The sequence below is a fragment of the Poecilia mexicana genome, unplaced genomic scaffold (assembly GCF_051168715.1).
Source record: "Poecilia mexicana isolate PSO_F unplaced genomic scaffold, ASM5116871v1 scaffold_19, whole genome shotgun sequence".
Lineage (NCBI taxonomy): Eukaryota > Metazoa > Chordata > Actinopteri > Cyprinodontiformes > Poeciliidae > Poecilia > Poecilia mexicana.
This window is the reverse complement of record NW_028263388.1, coordinates 3,116,305-3,135,803: the sequence shown is the minus strand read 5'-3', so window position 1 is coordinate 3,135,803 and position 19,499 is coordinate 3,116,305. Positions and strand designations below refer to the sequence as shown.

The window sequence follows — 19,499 nt, the reverse complement described above, 5'->3', positions numbered from 1 at the left end:
AAAAGCTATCGCACTATTTCACCAGCACAATGAAAAGTTTTTATATTTACAGACTTGTGGAAAAACATAGGACAACTCATTAAACATTGCTGTCTTTATTAAAAATGTTTCAATTAGGGATGTGCCGATCAGGTTTTTTCCTCCCGATACCGATCACCCATGAGGGCCGATACACCGATACCGATCACATAATTATTATTATCATAAACACTACTGGTTACATTATGTGGAAAAAGGAACCATGAATTCACCTTAATTTAGACAAAAACTTTTTAATAACTTTTTCCAAGAAGAAAACTAAACAAAACAGGCATTGTGCAAATTGTACTGCTATTGATAATACTATCTTTAACAGACTGATAACATATGAAGGCTCTGAAGAGGCTAAATAATACAAAGAGCCAAAATAAAACCTCTCAACATTGCCAAGAAGTTCAAGTATAAAACCTGACATTCAAAGGCAAAAACAGGTTCCATTACAATAAACAATCCAGAGTTACTGAATGAAAACTTCCTGATAGCATGGCGGCTAGCTGATTACTGCTAGCTCTGATTGGCTGTTTCTGACTGAGCAGAGTAATTATGCAGAACAGGGAGGAGATCGATTATTTTTTCAGAGATTATCTGTCTCATGTTAGGACAGCGAAAGTTTTAATACATATGTAAAATTTATTTTTTAAGTTAGATGCTGCAGCTTTAAGCAGGTTCGGTGTGAGAGTCACTACCAGGTGGAGCAGAAGCGGCGCTCCGTCTGTGAAATATTACTACCTGTAGCAGCGGTTCAACAGCGAGAGCAGAACCAACGTCTTACATCGCAGCTCGAAGACTTAAATAATTTCGCTGGTTATTTGTTTAGCTTTCTGACCGTCATGCTAATCCGGGTGAGTGTTTGTAGCTGTGCACTGCTTTACCTGCTATCTGATCGCTCCGTATGTCTTTTTTACTGCAGTGAGCCTTGATGTAGCCAATCTCCGTCAAGTATGGCTTTGTTTTTATTCCATACTAGATTCGTCGTGTTGATGCATTTTGACCTGCTTCAATTTTCCGCCGCAACACGCAAACTTCCCCATTCATTCAGTGCGTTATAGTTCCACATCGCTTAGGATTTGTTGCTGCGCGTTTGCGCAGAGTGAAAGAAAGAGGAGACCAGCTGCACAGGCAGGTTGGAAATGAGAAGCAGGTGATCGGTATCGGTAAAAGAGACAATGATCGCCGATCACCGATCATGCACTTTTTCACGAAAATCGGCCCGATTGTGATCGGTGACTGATCGATCGGCACACCTCTAGTTTCAATATTAAGATCTGTTTATTATTGTCTTTATCTCTGAGTAAAAATTGGCATAATTGCTCTTTAAACAAAACTGAGCTTTCTAGCTGAGTAAAACTTCGAACCCCATGATTGCTGGTCTTACCCGGTTTGGTTGAGCTTCTTCTTGATGCCTACCAGTCTCTGACATCAGTCTGAAGTCAGCTTGTCCCTCTCCTCACTTTCAGATATGAGATGTTTGATTAGTTAATTCTACATTCAGCTTGTTTTAAGTCATCCCACAGTATCACAATCAGATTAGGAGCTGAACTTTAATTTAATTTCATTACTTTCCTATTTTTACTGGGACATTTTAGGTCACTTTTTTATGGATGGTCTCACATTTTAACCCTAACCCTCTGATACACACTACATATTGGATTCTGATGATGAGCTGGCCAGGTCCTGCTGCATCAAAGCATCTCCAAACCATGACACCCCCCCTCCATGCTTTACTGGAGGTGCTATATTTGATTTATACCAAACATATCCTCTGTTCTGGTGTCCAGATTATTACATTTAGACTCATCTGTCCAAAGACCATTATTCCAGAGGCCCTCGTCCTTGTCTACGTTCTGGTGAATGTCAGGGTGACCTTAATGTTTACCTTGGACATTCAAAGTTTCCTTCTTGTACACCACCCAGGAAGGTTCAACTTATTCAGCTTCTTTATGATTGGACAGACATGGACTTTGATTTCAACATTTAGAAGAAGTTCCTGTAGGTCCAGTGAAAACATGTTTTTATTTTTGGGTAGTGGACATTTCAGACTTAAACATTCAGTTAAGTCTGAATCTTAACTGTGTTAACATTTAGTTGCAACTGCTACTAAATGTCTACCTATAGTTTGACTGTGGTTTGACTCAGTTGTTCAGTTTGGCTTGTTGCGTTTTTCAGTGGTTCAAATTTTTTCCACATAGAGAAATATCCACATGAATCAATGATTGTCACTACAAACTACGAGGACATTTAGTCCATTTTATTGGTCAGATGTGTTCAGGACAGGAAAACTAAATAGAGGAATGATTTTGAGAAGACATTTTGAAAGATTCGTGTATTTGCTTCAGGTTAAAAAGTTTCATTTTGTCATTGAAGGTCTGAGTATAGTTAAAATTGATATGAAAATCTAGTGTGGCCAGATACGTTCTAAAAATAATCACTGTTTCAGGGTGTCCTAAGTTTTTCACATGACTGGTTGTATTGTTGACAGAGAGAGTGGTCCTTATTGTGTCAGTGCAGTAGAATCAGTGTGTTCTACAGTTCTTTTGATTGCCTTGAATCTTATCACCGATTCATCTTGCCCAACTTCTGTAATTTTAGGAGATCACCCAAAGTGATCTTATCCACCGATCTTATCTTCCTCACAAAGTTTTGAAAAGCAGCCACTGTCCTCTTCTGCTCTACAGTGAGATTGCTTACTGACAGACTTGCCCACCAGGACACATCTGCATGTGCCAACTTAGCCACTTGATTGCTATAGTTAGTGACTTTTCAGACAAAAATATTGGTATTGGTCAATATAGGAATTGACAGGTCAGCCAGAAAACTACCAGAATAGCCCTAGTTAATGCTGAAGCAGTTTGTTTGTGTTGTCATACTGTAAGAAATGCTGCCGATTTCATGAAGTGTTTTTGCTAGGCTTAAGAAATCTTTGCATTAAGGGGTGAAATCCACATCTCTTTCACTGACTCACAGCAGGGCTGGACGTCACACTGTTAAACGCTGCTACAAGTCTCCCAAATAACTCCTGGAGGTGATCTGAGGAAATCTGTCCCAAAGCCTGAAGTTGGAGGGAAGATGTTGGTGGCTGCTCAGAACAGAACCATTAGCTTGCCTAGCAAGACACTGGCATACGGTTGATATGATTGAACCAAAATTCTGATCAGATTGGTAGCAACTTGGGTTCAAGTTGCCCAGGGGCCGGGGGCGCGGTAAAGGGGTGAAAAGTGATGGCGATTCTAGGGGCCCTGACCAGCAGGGGGCCCTCCACAATTTAATTATTTATATTTGTTCACAGACATAAAATAAAAAAATTGGGGTCCTGTCAAATGCAAAATTTATCATATTGTATTTTCAAAAGGCTGTTTTTAGCAGTAAAAATGTAATGTTGCCCCTCCCAGACCAAAAAACACACACCCAATTTTGCCCTGAACCCCCTATCTGTGTTAAATGATTCATTCCTGCTTGGAGCGCTTAACAGTGACGTATGCAGCTACAGTCAGTAGAAGATGCAGCTGAATACAGCGGCGACTGTGGCAGTTACTACGCTTGTAAGTGAGTTTGTTCTAAAGTTGAAGGACTGTTAGGCGCTGTTCAGGTTTGTCACCGCTCTCAACCTGGAGTGTCGGCCAGAACACCACTCAGGCCAGGATTCAGCTCAGGACCAGATGTTTGGATGAGGTGCACCAGGAGTTTAATGAAGACACGAGGCAGGATCCTTTAACTGTTCTGTATTCCAAACTGTTTCACAGATAATCCAATGAACATGGATGGGCATAAATGTGTCTACATGAAGGTGTGTGTGGTTTCCTAGAATAAACAAAAATACAGAAAATAAGTTCAAGGTGTCCTATCATTACACATTACACCATGCAATTATACCTTAGATAAAATAAGAAGGAAACCTCTAAGTCAATATTACTAAGCAAACTAAGGCAAGTTAACTCCACAGTTAAGTAATAACCATGCCTCTGCTCCACTGAGAATAGATATGCATGTGCAACACAAAGCTCTATAATACACACATAGCCAATAGCTCGGACTTAGCAACAGGTGAAATAACAGCAAACAAATAAACTTCAAATTACTCATTTAGCTGCAGTAAACACTAAAATATTGCAACTTACTCATCATTGACGCACACTCTTAAGGAGAACACATATCTTGTGGTCTTTCCCATAGACATAATATAAGGGTAGACGCCGCATTGGCTGCTCCGGCGCAGGAAATACGGCGGCCATCTTAGAGCGGTATAAACTCCTACTTTCCTCAATCAAAACAATAGACGATGCCTCAGCTCTGAGGGATATTATTGTTCGGATCTATGGATTATTGATGTGAGGGCTCCACAGACAGCATTTCACAAGTAAGATGGACATATTATTGTGTATATATTGTGATTATATTATATATTAGAATATTACTTTACTGTATTTATGTCCACCGGCGAGATACCAGCTAATATTAGCTGGTATCTCGCCTAGCTGGTATCTGAACCCGGTGTAATACGGGTTCAGCCCCGCTATGAAGACTAACTGAGATTCTGTACATCTAAAAATATTAATTATTCTCTAACATTGACTTAGATTATATGACACAAGAGCATTAGAAATGAAACAATATAACACATATTATAAAACTTATGTGTTATAACATTCACCAGCAAAGTTTACACAGGTGGTAAAGACTATTATTTATATGTAATTCTTTCACTAGTAAGATACATCCCAAATCTTCCGTTTTTGTTTTGAAAGTTTCATAAAGACACGATGTGAGGAAGATATTTAAAGAGAGACGGATTCACTGCAGCAGGATGGATCTCATCAGATTTTGGACTTAATCTCAGCTGCTGAATCTCTGAAGCTAGAAGTCGGCAAAAAAAAAAAAAAAAAAAAAAAAAAAAAAAAAAAAAATATATATATATATATATATATATATATATATATATATATATATATATATATATATATATTCAGTATTAATTATTTATTTGTGCCATTATGAATCTTTATTTGTGTTGTATAGTTATTTAAATATGTATTGATATTACTAAATAATTTATTAAATAAATTATGAACGGCTGTGTGCTTTGTAATATGCTCTTTATACATCAATATCAGAATATTCCATTCCTATTCTATTGTTTTAGCCACTAAGCATATTTAAATACTTAAATAACTTAAATAACATACTTAAATAATACAATTGTTTATAAATGTAGCTTTGATAGATGTTTGAATATGGTTTCCAGTAACAAAAAAGCGTGTTATGATCGATTAAATGCGCTGATCCGTCACTGTGCCTGTTGAACACATAGGACCGAGTGGAGTGGTATACCGCTCCAAGATGGCCGCCCTAAATCTCGTCAGCGACAATAGGCGACAGCGGGGCATGAGGCGTCTATCCTTATATTATGTCTATGGTCTTTCCCACGTGTTAGCACAGCGGCTCAGCTACCCAAACTTCCCCACCAGATACCAGCAACGTTGGCTACGATAAGGTGTTGACGTCATCTCTGCCCTAACTACGGTATGCCTTAAGGGACAAAAGTAATGCTGAACAGAAAACACATAATACAAAGAGTAGTACTCAATACCAAACTTAAACTATACATATAAGGGTCTTTTGAACAACGCTGCTAAGAAAAGTTATAAAATCAGGTTTTCAAAAACAAAATAGAGAGGGAGAGAGAGAAAAAGGCAAGAGTGTTAATTTATAACCCAGTTTTTTTCCAAGAGAGGTGGGTAGACTGTATGAGATCAACTATTTAGCATAATTAGCTTAGCTACAGACTACTGTTTGCCTCATTTTCACTAGCATTTAATGAATTAAGGAAAAGAAATTACCAACTCGTATATTTAACTTGTTCCCTGTGCCTTTTACCACTTAACAGATGAGTGAGTGAGCAGAAGCTCTAACCCACGACCCTCCTGACCTGTTCTCTCCTGAGTGAAATTAAAGCTGCAGTATGTCACTTTCATATAATTTTTTTTTCACATATTTTTTTTTAAAACTGTCATTATGTTGTGACAGTATGGTATGAGAGGTAATATGTGAAAAATCTATTTCCTTTGCTTTCTCCCAGTGCTAGAAACAATCAGTCAGAGGCAGGAGAGTTTTAGTGCTGTCAATCACAATCTCATGTGGTGCTGCTCATCCTTCCTCCTCCTCAATTTGTGCCGTGCTGCAGCTAGCATAGCACAGAGCTGTGCAGATTCAACCTGAATGCTCAGTTTAGTTAGCATAGCTGCCAATGACGGCAGACAAACGGTTTCTTGTAAATGATAAGTTGTTTCTCCCCCATTAGCACATTTAGCAGTGAGTGAATGAGGCTAATTGACAGTGCTAAGAGCGTCCTACTAGTTCTAATTGGTTGTTTTGGTCAGAACGGTGCATTACTTTAACCAGTAATAGTAATTCAGGAAGGAGATGAAGGAGATTGATTGTTTTCACAGATTATCTGTCTCATAACAAACTGCTACGACAACATGACAACTTTAACAAATATGGAGAAAACATATTTTTTATTTAAGTTATGTAGTGCAGCTTGAATAAAATGCAACTACATAACATTATTGAGAAGTCTTTATTGCTTTATGCTTTATGTTGCTCATGGGGAGAGACATTTCAGTAATCTAAAACTTTTTTTTCTATTAAGAAAAAAATTTAAGCAACCTACTTGCATACTGGATGTGGACTGTTGGATGTTAAATTCTGTGCTAATATAAATGTTAAATATTGTGCTAATTATCAGTATTGAACCAAAGAAAACAAGGCAGATGCAAGCCTTTAAAATTGTGACGCTTTTTATAGGTCAAATAGACTCAAAAAATTGTAACAGCAGCTGCACAGGTCTGAGGTTTTTCCTGCTGAACAGAACCAGGTGCATTACACTCTCTAGTTTGATCTGCAGAGAATGCTCTGCTGTGGAAATGGCAAACGAATGAATGGAGAGAGAACAAATGCAAAGAGTAGTTTTTCTTGCTGTGGAACAAAGAAGACACGATGTACACCTTGAGAGAAGGTTTGTGTGTGTGCGCGTGCGTGCGCGCGCGTTTGTTTGTAATACCTTGTGGGGACGATTTTCCTGACATATGCTACGTTGTGGGGACCAATTGCTCCTTGTGGGGACTGGAGCCTGGTCCCCACAAGGGGAAACCCTGTTTTTGGGTCAGGGGTCAGAGTTAGGGCTAAGGTATGAATTGAGTTTTGGTTAGGGTTAAGGTTAGGTATGTGATGGTTAGGGTTAGGAAAAGGGTAAAGGTCAGGTTTAGGCTGTAGAAATGAATGGAAGTCAATGAAAAGTCCCCACAAGATAGCAACATAAACATGCGCGCGTGCGCGTGCGTGTGCGTGTGTGTGTGTGTGTGTGTGTGTGTGTGTGTGTGTGTGTGTGTGTGTGTGTGTGTGTGTGTGTGTGTGTGGATGATGATAGTTTTCTCTCAGCTGTGTTCATGTGGAGTTGATATAAAACACATCTCTGTCTGACTCTGCAGTAACTCAGTGTTTCTTTATTACTGGAGGACCCTTCTCCTTTTAGATACATGCACAATGGTTAGGTCTGGCGTTTCTACTATTGGCGTCTGCTTGTTAGGCGCCCGCTCTAGCTCTGCACCACACTTCATCCTTATAAACACATTGAGATATGATATTAACATTCCAAGACAAAGAGCTATGCTGCTGGGTTTTGTATTTCCAGATTGAAAGAATGTTTGATTAATATTTCATGTTTGTTTGCCATTATTGACTGACCTCATGAAGTTTTTTCTTTTGTCTATTTTTTTTTCCAGACTCCTGTTTGGGACATTGTATCCTGCATATTACTCCTATAAAGCTGTCAAGACCAAAAATGTTAAGGAATATGTAAGTTCTCAAGCTTTACCTACATAGCAACATTTCTGACTGAATTGATGACGTATATTTATTTAGGTTGGGGACAATATGAGCAGGAGGAATTTTATTTAAACTCTTTGTCAATGGGTTGAATTTGTTATCTCATGAATAAAATACAAATGAGTTGGTAGTTCCACTTTACATGATTTGTTCTCAATAAGCCTCTTGGCTTGGTAGTTGGGCAAAATGGGAAAACGTGCAACGTCTATAAAGCTGCTTCTCCACTAACTGGTTCTGTCCTAGTCTACCATGGCCAAATTCATCTCCATTAATTCAAATTCAAAAATTCTTTATAAAGAATAATAATAATAATAAATTAATAATAAATTAAGCAGGTCGTTCGCAGCTCTTCTCTGCAGTACAAGGCACGGCGAGCCGTGTACTGTGCAGAAGCAATTTGACTTAAGAAATAAAGAAGTGGTTTGATTGACAGCTGACTGCATTCGTTGATTGGCTCATGATTTCCATCACTGCAAACTCCAAACAACATTTCTCATACAGTGTAGCAGTGGACCAGCAGACATGCCATCTGCTATCATAGAGCTGTTCAGTGTGGAGGACCATTTTACCCATTTTAGATATAGGACTGTAACAGTCTGGTTGTCTATGTAGATTAGGCATTACGCAAATAACCCCCCTCCCACCCCTATAACCAGGAGACTGGGGCTGTACTCCCATTTACCAATATAAATCTACCTTCCCTGTCTTTTGTTAGACAAGGTTTCAGTCGAGTTACTTTGCCTGTGGATTAATATGGCAACGCCTCTTTTCCTACCAAGAACAACACGAGGAGTGTTAAACTTTATCAGCCCAGGACATTTTGTATGTTTCACATCTGATAGGTGTGTTCCCTGTAAGAGCGCTACTTTACACTTGGATTATCTGAGTCGCAGTTAGGCCTGTCATCAGTGGCGCAAAAAGTGGGTATGCAGCGCATGCAATGCATAGGGGCGCAGCCCCAGAGGGGGCGTCAAAACCCCGTGTGGAGAGGGCGGCGCGCCGATTATGTTTTCCTATACACTTCAGCGCGCCTTACGGTCCTTCTACTCGCGTACGTAACGAGGTAAATGTGGCAAGTTTTACCCTTCACGTATCGGCGTCTCGGGGACGGGGGGGTTATGTTTTCGCATCCACCTGAATAATGTGTAGTTGCGCCACTGCCTGTCGTGATAAACGATAAATCAATTAATCACACGATAAATTAAACCTATCGACCTCATACACTTCAGCGCGCCTTATGCTACTTCACCTCACGCACATAATGAGGTAAATCTAGCGCGTTTCACCCTTAACGTATCCTCGCCTGGGGTGGGGGTGGGGTGTGCCGATTTATGTTTTCGCATCCACCTGAATAATGTGCAGTTGCGCCACTGATCACACTATATGATGATCGGTTACGAAATCACCAGCGACAATCTTAAATAGGCCAACGTTCTAAGATTGTCGTAAGGGGAAAATAGGGGCAAAAAAAAATCGTGTAGTGTGAACTACTGCATTAGGTGGTCGGATGTGGTCATCTTCTCTATTTAAATCTAGTGATTACTGAAGGGCAATATAGTATACAGACTTCATAATCTGCATTCTTTTGGTTGAATGCAGTATTTATTTCCACTTTGGCTTTATGTTGTTTAATTTTAATTAAAGTACGTCTTTTGTTAATGGAGACTGAGAATCCATTAACACTGGAACTGATTTAGTTTATCAGTTCCAGTGTTCCCAAGTAAAAAATTTAGTATACTAAATTTGCTTTAGCATACTTTGATTGATGTACTTAAACTATACTATTTTGGAACAACTTTTTTGTGCTTAGTATATTTTAGTAGTATTTAAATAGTATTAAATTACAACTTTTAGTATTCTTAAACATACTTTTTTGGAACAACTTCAAGTAGTACTTAGTATACTTTAAGTATACTTTTTATGTAGCATTCAAGAGAAATATTCCAAAACATTACATATTTTGTGTGTACTAATTCTGTCATAGACGTATACTTTTAATATAGTTAATATATTTTAAATATACTATTATATTAGTAATGTATTTAAATTACACTTAATTTTTTGTATTGATTTACTGCTATTGCTAATAAAGTACAATTTTAATTACTCATAAAATTCCTACTTTCCTATTTTGTACATTACATGCATAACTACACTACAGTACTTGCATTGTTTTAGGCTACAATTACATGGAAAGATTAATTACACAAGATGTTCAAGGTAATTCAAATATTTTGTTTTATTAGCGACATTTTAAAATTGTCCAATTTTACTCACAACTTTATGAACTTTACATAAATTATCAGTTTACACATCAAAAGTGAACACAATGAACATGAAAATTTAAGTGACAAAAAACATGAAAGTTATTACTTTAAAGAACAAAAATTATAATTACATTGTGCTTTCTATATATTACCATTTTGGTAACACTTTATTTGATGGGGTGTGCATAAGACTGACATGACACTGTCATAAACATAACATCTGTCATCCAACTTTTAAAGCAAATTCTCATTAAAATTGTCATTATTTACTGAATGACACTTCATGACACCGTTGGTATTCCCATTCACTGCACCACTGCACCTTACAGAAACCTACAAAAAAGAACAATAGAGCAATTAAACAGAGAAGGCATTTGTATTTTAAAGAGTACAGAAAAATGGCAAATAAAAAAAATTATACAATTTTAAGACGTTGTGAACTCACCATGTATGTGACATCATCAGAACTGATGATGACTGGGACCGGATGCCTGGGGTGGAAAAACATTTCTGGGTGTCTTCTTTGCCTGTTTATGTTAGAAGTAGAAAAAAATAGTCAGCAATGTCATAGAATCAGTTGATGTTGGCAATAACTATGAAGCTGTTTTAAGTGTGGACTTAAGGAGACAAACTACCTTAAAAGCTTTCCATCCATGATCTGAACATGCTGATCCTTGCAGGGTAATGAGGGGACCTGGTGGTGCCCATCTCCAGCAGTCATCAGATGAGAGGCAGGATTCACCCTGGACAGGTCACCAGTCCATCACAGAAAGCCAACAACAAATAAAATGTATGAAAGAGAAATGTTAGATTAACAAGGGGAAAAATTCTGTCCAGTTACCTTTAAATCAAATCATGTTTATTAAGCACTTAGTGTTGGTAACACACCAGTTTTTGTTGTTGAAAATGTAGCTGGCTCCTCACAAAACAAAACAAAAAATACTTACACCATGAAGACTATGTGGAGGTTCATCCTCAGAGCTGGTTGGTGATCTGGTGGAGCCAGAGCTTCTTCTGAGACAGGAAAGTCTAGGTTTCCTAACAGCTGATTTCTCTGGCTTCCTCTTTCATCTTCATTTGCTTACACTGCAAACATATGTTGAAGATAAAAACATTGATGAAGAAGTTATAACAAAAACCTCACAATATCAAAGTCTCTTTGTCTTATGAAGCTTAATTAAAACCAGGTTAAGTTTATGAATAAAAGTATAAGTCGCAACAAACAGCCTCCATGCAGTTATAACATGAAGAATGATTGCTATAGTAATAATCATACAAGTCACAATAAAATTGATAAAATAATTATTTATGAAACCAACGTCAGTTATATATCTTTACTGCACTGTTTATAATTAAACGAAGATAATTAATAAGCAAACTTACCACTAGCTAGCAAGACGTTAGCAGCCTTCGTCCCTTCGGGCTCCTTTTGTGACACACATTTCATTTCCATCGGTTGTTGTCCAGTTGTGTTGTCGTTTAACTCGGACGACACCAGCTTGAATTTAGCTTTGGAGCGTGACGTCACTGCTCTAGTCGGAGGGGTATCAGCGCCATCTTAGGGGTCCATAGACAACAGTCTCGCAGTATAAAAAAAAACAGTCTCGCAGAGTTTTTCAATCCAAGTTACTTAAAATAATTTAGCTATGGTACGAACTTGCTACGTTATTGTCTGTAATGTCCGATCACACGACTGAAACGGTAAAAGGATATAAGACGGACTTTGGTTTCACTATTATCCTGCTTGGAAACAACGTGAGGAGGCTAAGCTATCGGTGCTAACGAAAAGAAGACGAATGTCCTGGTATCAGCGGTGACACGTCTTGATATCACGTTCTCCAAAATCCCCAGATACCTACAAGTTTCCTCCAGACATTTCCTTTCTGGTGAGTGTCTAAATTTGCTTTGTTGGTTTTGTGTCATAATGTTGTTCTATGATTTTGTCCGAGTGTTCTTACGTTCAGTTTCTGTTGTTTAGCTCGGGCTAATATTGTTTATGTACCATAGTCCGAGTTTTGTCAGTGGACATCGAGGTTATTACATTATTGTGAAGTAAACTATTTTACTAGTGTTATCAAATTTACAGCTTTAATAGCGATGTGTTCTGATATGTCCTCTTAAAGGCAAACCGACGTATGAAATGGATGAGCTCAATCCTGACTGGGGTCCAGTGCTGAATGTGGGTCACTGCGAGGTAAACGCCACAACATCGGACCGACATGGGCGTCAATTAAAGAGGCGATACAGCAAAACCATCAACAGGTTACTGAGACTGATTTCATTATTTACCCCAGAAGAGGTAAATAATGAAAACACAGTAGCAGAGGCAACAGAACAGGAGCAAGTTGGAGAGGCTGAGGAGGAAGAAACCAGGAGAGGAGCTCAGCAAGGCTGCAGACTCTGAAGAGGAACAGGAACCATTTGTGTTGAAATATAGTTGGAAGTGGCTGTTCTCTCATTTAATAATTTAATGTATTAAACATTCATGAATCGTTTGATTCAAGCACTTCAAGTTGCATGTAAACGTGAAGAAAAGAATCACATTTTAAGTAACAATTTGATATTTAAATATTCAGGTAATAAACATACATGTAATGAGATTATATTTTTAAATAAATATTTTATGTGATTAAAGTAAACAATTATATAATCAGACATCTGTCAAGACACTGGGTTTTTGGGTTTGTTTTGCTTTTCATTTTATTAACTTTGTGTTTCAATTCACTTAAGTGGTTCATGGTATTTAGTGTAGTTAGAATAATATTATTGCTTTTCCTTGTTTGTCTGAGTCCATGTCAAGCCTTCTTTAATGACTATTCTATTTTATCCTTCTAGTTATTTCTTATTTCAGCCTCCCTGCAGGGTTTCTAGTAATGTTTATTTCTTAATTTGATCACCATAGGTTCAGTTATTGTTCCAGGTCTGAGTCTGTATCTTTCTGTGTCATTCTAGTTGGGTTATTTCTTTGTTTAGATCTTCTAGTTTCTCTTGCTCTGTGTTCCTTAGTTCTTATTGTTAGATCAGCCTTGTTTCTACATCCACATAAAGTAAGTCCACTGCCTGCTGCATTTGTGTCCACCGCCACATCATGACACAAACCAGATGAAAGAGCCCATCTTTAAACATTTAATGTGTAATTAAACAATAAAGGTGACAAATTTTATGAAATAGACCACACTTTAATAAATATTTGTTGTATTTAACATATTTCAGGTAAGTGAACATGTAATGACATAGATCCTGGCCTAGAATTTTATGCAATTGAACATTACGGGTAACAAGTGATGATCATCTGAGGTAATACATTTTATGAATTTTCTTTTTTTTTTAAATATAATTCTGGTTAAAAAAGGGGTCAAAATGGAATAAAAATATGCCTAATCTATAGTTTAATTGTACTCGTGTAATAGCATGAATGTCCACTTTTTGGTATCAGTTGGTCACAAGACAAAGCATTTATGCACAGGAGTGTTCGGAAATTGACAGCAGCAATGTGAAACTCCGAGCGCTTGTGGAGAGACTTAAGAACAGCTGGCCGAAATTAGCGTTCATAAATCGGATCAACCTTGAGCTGAACGTCTCTTACTCCGTGGAGCTCGGTTTATCCAGTATCCAACTTGAAAACAACTTTACTGCGGTTGGTAATACAATGAAAACACCGGTGTTCTGAATAGTTTGTTTTGGTCTGTGGACCCCAGACATGGCGCCGAGCGACGAAAACGTCATATCCTAATACAATACGAGTAAAAATGGCGAATTTGAACAGCGCTCTGTTCCCTGCGCTCAAGTTTTTTCTTCTCTTTATGGCGTTTTTTTTTTCAATGAAAGTGTGCAATACCGCCACCATTTGGTCTAGAGTGTGAACTGGAACTAATACCGTTGATTATAGATCTTACGTCATATCTGAAAAATGGATTAGGTACTTTCTTAAACATTTCATCACGATTATCATTTTTTTATTCTTTGCAATTTTAACAAAAATAGTAAATGATTATTAAGGCACCTAAAAAGGCATACTTTTTAGGTGCTTAAAACGTATGCCTAAAAATTACATGAAAAGTACTTTATAGGTGCCTAAAAGACATACTTCTGCATATGTATCAATTAGTTTTATTTTGTAGTCAGGTTGCTGCGTGTTGCAGACTTCTGCCCAGGACCCTCTTGAAAATGAGATCTGGATCTCAACGGGGTTCACCTGGTTGAATAAAGAAGTTAAAAAAGCATACTTTATTAGCCTAAAATTTACACTGAGATGTAATGTCTTAATTTCAGTATGTTTAATTTCACAAAAACATAGTGAAATTAATTTAAAGAAGTAAGTGAATTTAAAAAAATAATCTATTTTGAGCATATATTTTAAAATGTACACAAAATATATTTTAAATATATTTTAAATATACTTGAGCAAGAGTATATTTACACTTGGGCAAATATATATTTTGTTCACTTAAAGTATACTTTTATTTAATATATTAAAAGTGTATATTGGTACAATTATGTTTAAGTGTGTTTAAAGTTATAATTTCGAAATTGGTACAAGTATACTTTAGTATACTTCAGATATATTTATAGGTAGTACACTTAATGCTTAGTATACTTAAAGTGTACTTTCATAAATGTAAGTATATTTGAAATATACTTAAGTATACTTTTTTTCACCTGGGTTATGTGTTCTTTTGAAAATAAAGTGTATCTATCTGGCAGGAAATCGCATGCATTATTAGTCATTTCCATTAAATCAGTGTCAAAAGGTCTTGAAATAATATTATCGTTTATCGCAACAATTTTTTAGATAATCACTCAGCAAAATTTGTTATTGTGACAGGCCTAGTCGCAGTAATAATTTGTTTCTTTTGATTGGACTATCCAGACCCTTCACATTATGACTTACTACACTTAAGTGAAATGGATGCTGGAAACTAAGAAAACTACTTAGAAACTACCATTACTTTGCTGTACAATATTTCAAAACTAGGATTCAAAGGCTCTTTTTCCCCCCGATGTAATAAGATCCTCAGGAAATGAAGGATCACAATGCAGAAAAGACAATAGTTATTAAAAGTGCAACAGTGCGAGGTAATGGTTTCAGTCCCTGGCCTATACTATAATAAGCAACAACAAGCACAACCTAAAAAATAGTATGTGTACAAAAACAACGAAAAAGAGAAAGATTAAGAGTGTAGCAGCAGTTCAAGCTCCTGTAGGTGTGCATAACTTATGTACGTACATCCTTATGTATGTACTTCAACAACAATGTGAAATCTACCAATAATATCAATATAAATCATGTACGTGAGGAAGACCTAATTGTGACTTTGTAATATGATAAAGTTAGTAACAATGTTGGGCACATTTCCTGGAGACAGGCCAGTTTATAAAAGTGAAATTGATGATCATACTCACAGTTAGTTGTTCAGCATCTTAAAACATAATACTTCAGTGTTGAGATCTACTTGTCAAGAGTTGCATTTGAAGTTCAGTCTCATAACTCATTTTCTATGTTTGGATAGAATAATCCAAAGTGCTTGTAAAGCTCTGTGCATCTGAGAAGGTTGCCACACTGGAGGTATAATCCATTGTTGGTCAGCAGGGCTTTGTCTCTGCTGTCCTCAGAATGTTATCAGCGTCTCCATCATAATTCAGCGTGGCAATGAGCACACAGTCTTTCTCCGTCTCCCGGTTTCTTGGGTGCAGTGGCCCGGTTTGAGCAGTTGACTTTCACATCCTGGGTTGTGGATCTTTGTCTTCTGGAGTATGCTGCCTCATGGATATGGTGTTAGCCGTTAGCTTTGATACGCTGCCATCATACTTGAATGTAGAAATTTTTTCCGCCATTTATTGAGAAACGTCAACTGAAATAGATTTCTTTAAAGTCCAAAATTATCAATGCTGTTTTGGTCACCTTTAATAAGAAGTTATTGGTTTTAAGAGGAAAATGTTAACAAACCTGCTGGAGATCTGAAATATCTGTTTTTACTCCATCTTGGCTCACTAGCGCTCCCGGTTTACATCTTTTGACTGCATCTAAATCTAAAAGGATGCACATTTAAAAGATTAAAGTACCAGAATGTAATTATGGCGAAATAATCAGCTAATTTGAAATAATCAGCTAATTCAATGCTGCCCCATTACATTTATCCCAGCATTGAATTTCTATTAGACAAAATTAAGTATCTGAATATTTTTGAGTCCAACAGAACCACCATAAATTCACTTAATGGAAATGCCAATTTTGAAAAAACTCAAGTTTTTCATAAAAAATCTTTTGTACTAAAATTAAGTATCGTAACAATTCTTTTTGCATCACACAAGTCACGTGATCAACAGCTGGATGTCACTACTGGTGAAGAAAACTACAGGAAGTATTAGGAGGCTAATGGTTTGCTTTTGTTTTTTTCTGACAATATGCAGCTGGCTCCACAGTATCACACAGTTCAGAGCAAGTTGTGTCATTCTATCGTGTTGAATCCATAGCTCTTCTGGAAAATGGCCGACTACAATTTCCCCAAAATGTCCCAAACCTAGCCGCTCCCAAGTGGGCGGGGCTTGTCGTTCCAATGCCTAAATAAAAAGCTAATGTATCCTCTGTTTGGGTGATAGAGACTGAGCTCCAGCATCATGGCTGAATTATGAATGTATCTCATGTTAATGTTTACATCAGTTGCTGCCTTGGTTATGAATTATTTATTGCATGAACAAACTTATTCATGTGTGATTTTAATTTAATTTCTTATTTAATGAAAGCATTGCGATTGTGAAGATGTGTTTTGTGATATCAGCAGAATAGTGACAAAGATTTGCGTACATTTGTAATGGAAATTCAGCTAGTGACATGAGACAGGAGGAGTGTTTGTAAGTTCTGTTAGGTTAAAGCCCTGCTCATCTGTACTAATCTGACTGATGAAACTGAAGTTATCTGGTTTCCATCTTCCAACAGCACGAAAACAAAGGGACTATTTCAGAGGTTTTGAAGACATTTGGTCTGCATTGTGTCCTCTCAGTTTTAAAACTAGTCAGATGTGAACGCAGGATGCCTTAAATGGAATCCTATGTGAAAACTGCAGCACTCTTTCTGAAACAGGTCGTTCTACTTTATACTGATGTTACTTTAGAAGAAACGGGATGCTCTGAAAAATGCCGTAGGACAGGCTCCGTTTGAACCGGACTTTGATAGGAACATACATGTAGACATTGGTTTAAAAGCTGAAGCTGGATTCTATGGAGAGATTGGTGATGTAACTTGTGTCTGTGAGAGTGAAATCCCTGTCGACTGAATTAGAAACACATTCCCAGCTCACCCACAGCAGGTCTAAAACCCTAGGTAACATGAGCATCTCTCCTTTCTTCTTCATATTTTAGATTTTTGTATTTATTGATTGTTTAAGGTCTCTGCACGCTCCACAAGAACAAAGACATTTGCTCTATCTACCAGGGCTGCTAGGAAAATGAAATGGTTCTATTTCTTGTAAGTTGTTCTTGACACGTCACCTGGTCTCATGTTGTAAAACCACTACTATGGGTTTGAGCAGAAATTTGAAGGTGGATTATTTCTTAATGTATCCTCTAGTCTTATGAGAACTTCCCAGGAAGTCTTATGTGTTCTTTGTATCACAAAAGTTATTTTTTGATTGAGAAGCTGACACTTCTCCACCATACAGCTCAACTGAATGAGCTCTATTATTAAGGTGAAACTTAAGGAGCTTGTCGAGTGTTCATATTTCAAAACAGAACCTTATGAAGTTCATTTCGCATCCCACAGCAGATTCTGATTGGACCAATTTTTTTTTTCCTGTTCTGGAATGTCCCTGCCATCTTTGTTTCTCTATCAATTGGCTCCACTTAAAGATGACCAGTGGCGCCCGCTTCTGAATGGCGGCCAAACGAAAACACTAAAGGAAGGACTAACAGATGTTTTTATTCAGTTGAAACTAATTTTAGTCTAATAAATTATTAATTATAAGTAATTTTATTGTTTGTATCCCTAATTTAGTCAATAACTAAAATATATGTAAAGTGTAAAACACATTACATAAGTCCAATATCACTGTAACTGTAATTATTCAACATTGATTAATATCAAAGCCTTTTGTTAATTTATTTCTTTAATCATGTGTATATTAAGTATAATTTATTAACTTTATTTGGATGTGTTAAACTGGCTCCTAAGTGTGTTTGAGAAGTGTTAAAAGATGGATGGTTGCTTCATAAAAAATTGATTTCTCCATCTCACTCACTGTGTTTTCCTCTGCTCTATGTTCTAGATTCCCGTGTGTGTATGTGTGTGTGTGTGTGTGTGTGTGTGTGTGTGTGTGTGTGCGCGCGCGTGTGTGCGTGCGCGTGTGTGCGTGCGTGCGTGTGTGTGTACGCAGCAGACATCCAGTTCATCATGAGGTCACCTGTTGACTGGTGCAGCTGTCATGCTGCCTGCATGTTGAATTCAGTGTAACAGTATTAGTCTATCAGCGTATAGATTTCTGTTGTTTTCATTGCACTGAGATTAGTGGTTAGTCCGCCAACAAAGATATGCTGATATTAAACTCTTCAACAGTCTAATAACTAGCAGAGGTGACATTATGATTAATTTCTACCTTGAGTACTAACAGCTAATTTAATAGAGAAGAGATAAACTTGGTATATTTGAGTACAGAGACAAGCATGTAAAGGGATAATGAGTAGTTATGATGTGGAAAATGGGACTACTGTGAAGGCAGTAATAAATATAGGTATATTTTAAAGTTTTATTCAACAAATGTTGTCTCAAGGTAGTTTACAAATAAGTCACTGCAATTCAATCACACATACATTCCAATTGATGCTAGTTATCAAATGGAGCATTGAGCTCAGCTTATTATTAAAATTAGTGTAAAAAGTTTTGTGTCTTGGGAAACCCAGCAGTTTGCAGAGTCATTCACTCCTGGACTAGCACATAGCACATAAATAATTGTATTGTTGGCTTTGCAGCAATAATGCATGAATGTAGCGACAGTGGAGAGGAAAACCTCCCCTTAGTCACAGGAAGAAACCTCTCTGGTACAAGCGGTCATCTGCTGCATCATCTGGGGATTTGACTACATGACTTACAAACAATCTGAATGTGTTCAACATTGTAATCAAACAGATTCAGATTGTTTGTAAGTCATGTAGTACTTGGAAATCTTGCTATTTGGTATGAAATTTGAGCCAAAAATTGCACACAACATGGCTATGTGGCTAATTTACTTTAATTCTGAGCTATTCCAATATGATCATTGCTATGTATAGAATATGCATCAACAGGCATTATGGTTTACATACGCCACCTTGTGGCAAATT

General features: G+C 37.2%; 1 protein-coding gene and 1 long non-coding RNA gene across 5 annotated transcripts in view; both read left to right on the top strand.

Moving 5' to 3' along the window:
• reep3b (receptor accessory protein 3b) overlaps positions 1 to 19,499 on the top strand; it is a 51,135-nt gene that overhangs the window by 10,998 nt on the left and 20,638 nt on the right. For 2 of the 4 annotated variants that reach the window (XM_088016543.1, XM_088016544.1), the window contains exon 2: positions 7,818 to 7,890. The exons of 1 other annotated variant lie outside the window; for it this stretch is intronic. In XM_088016543.1, coding sequence (XP_087872669.1) covers positions 7,818 to 7,890 — 73 coding nt within the window. Of the gene's footprint in view, positions 1 to 5,920; positions 5,994 to 7,817; positions 7,891 to 19,499 lie in introns of all 4 variants that reach the window. One more of the 4 variants, XM_088016545.1, reaches the window with a different exon arrangement.
• LOC148153564 (uncharacterized) lies at positions 7,897 to 12,842 on the top strand. The gene is made up of 2 exons (XR_015766373.1): positions 7,897 to 12,073; positions 12,311 to 12,842. It is a non-coding gene; the product is annotated as an uncharacterized LOC148153564 (long non-coding RNA).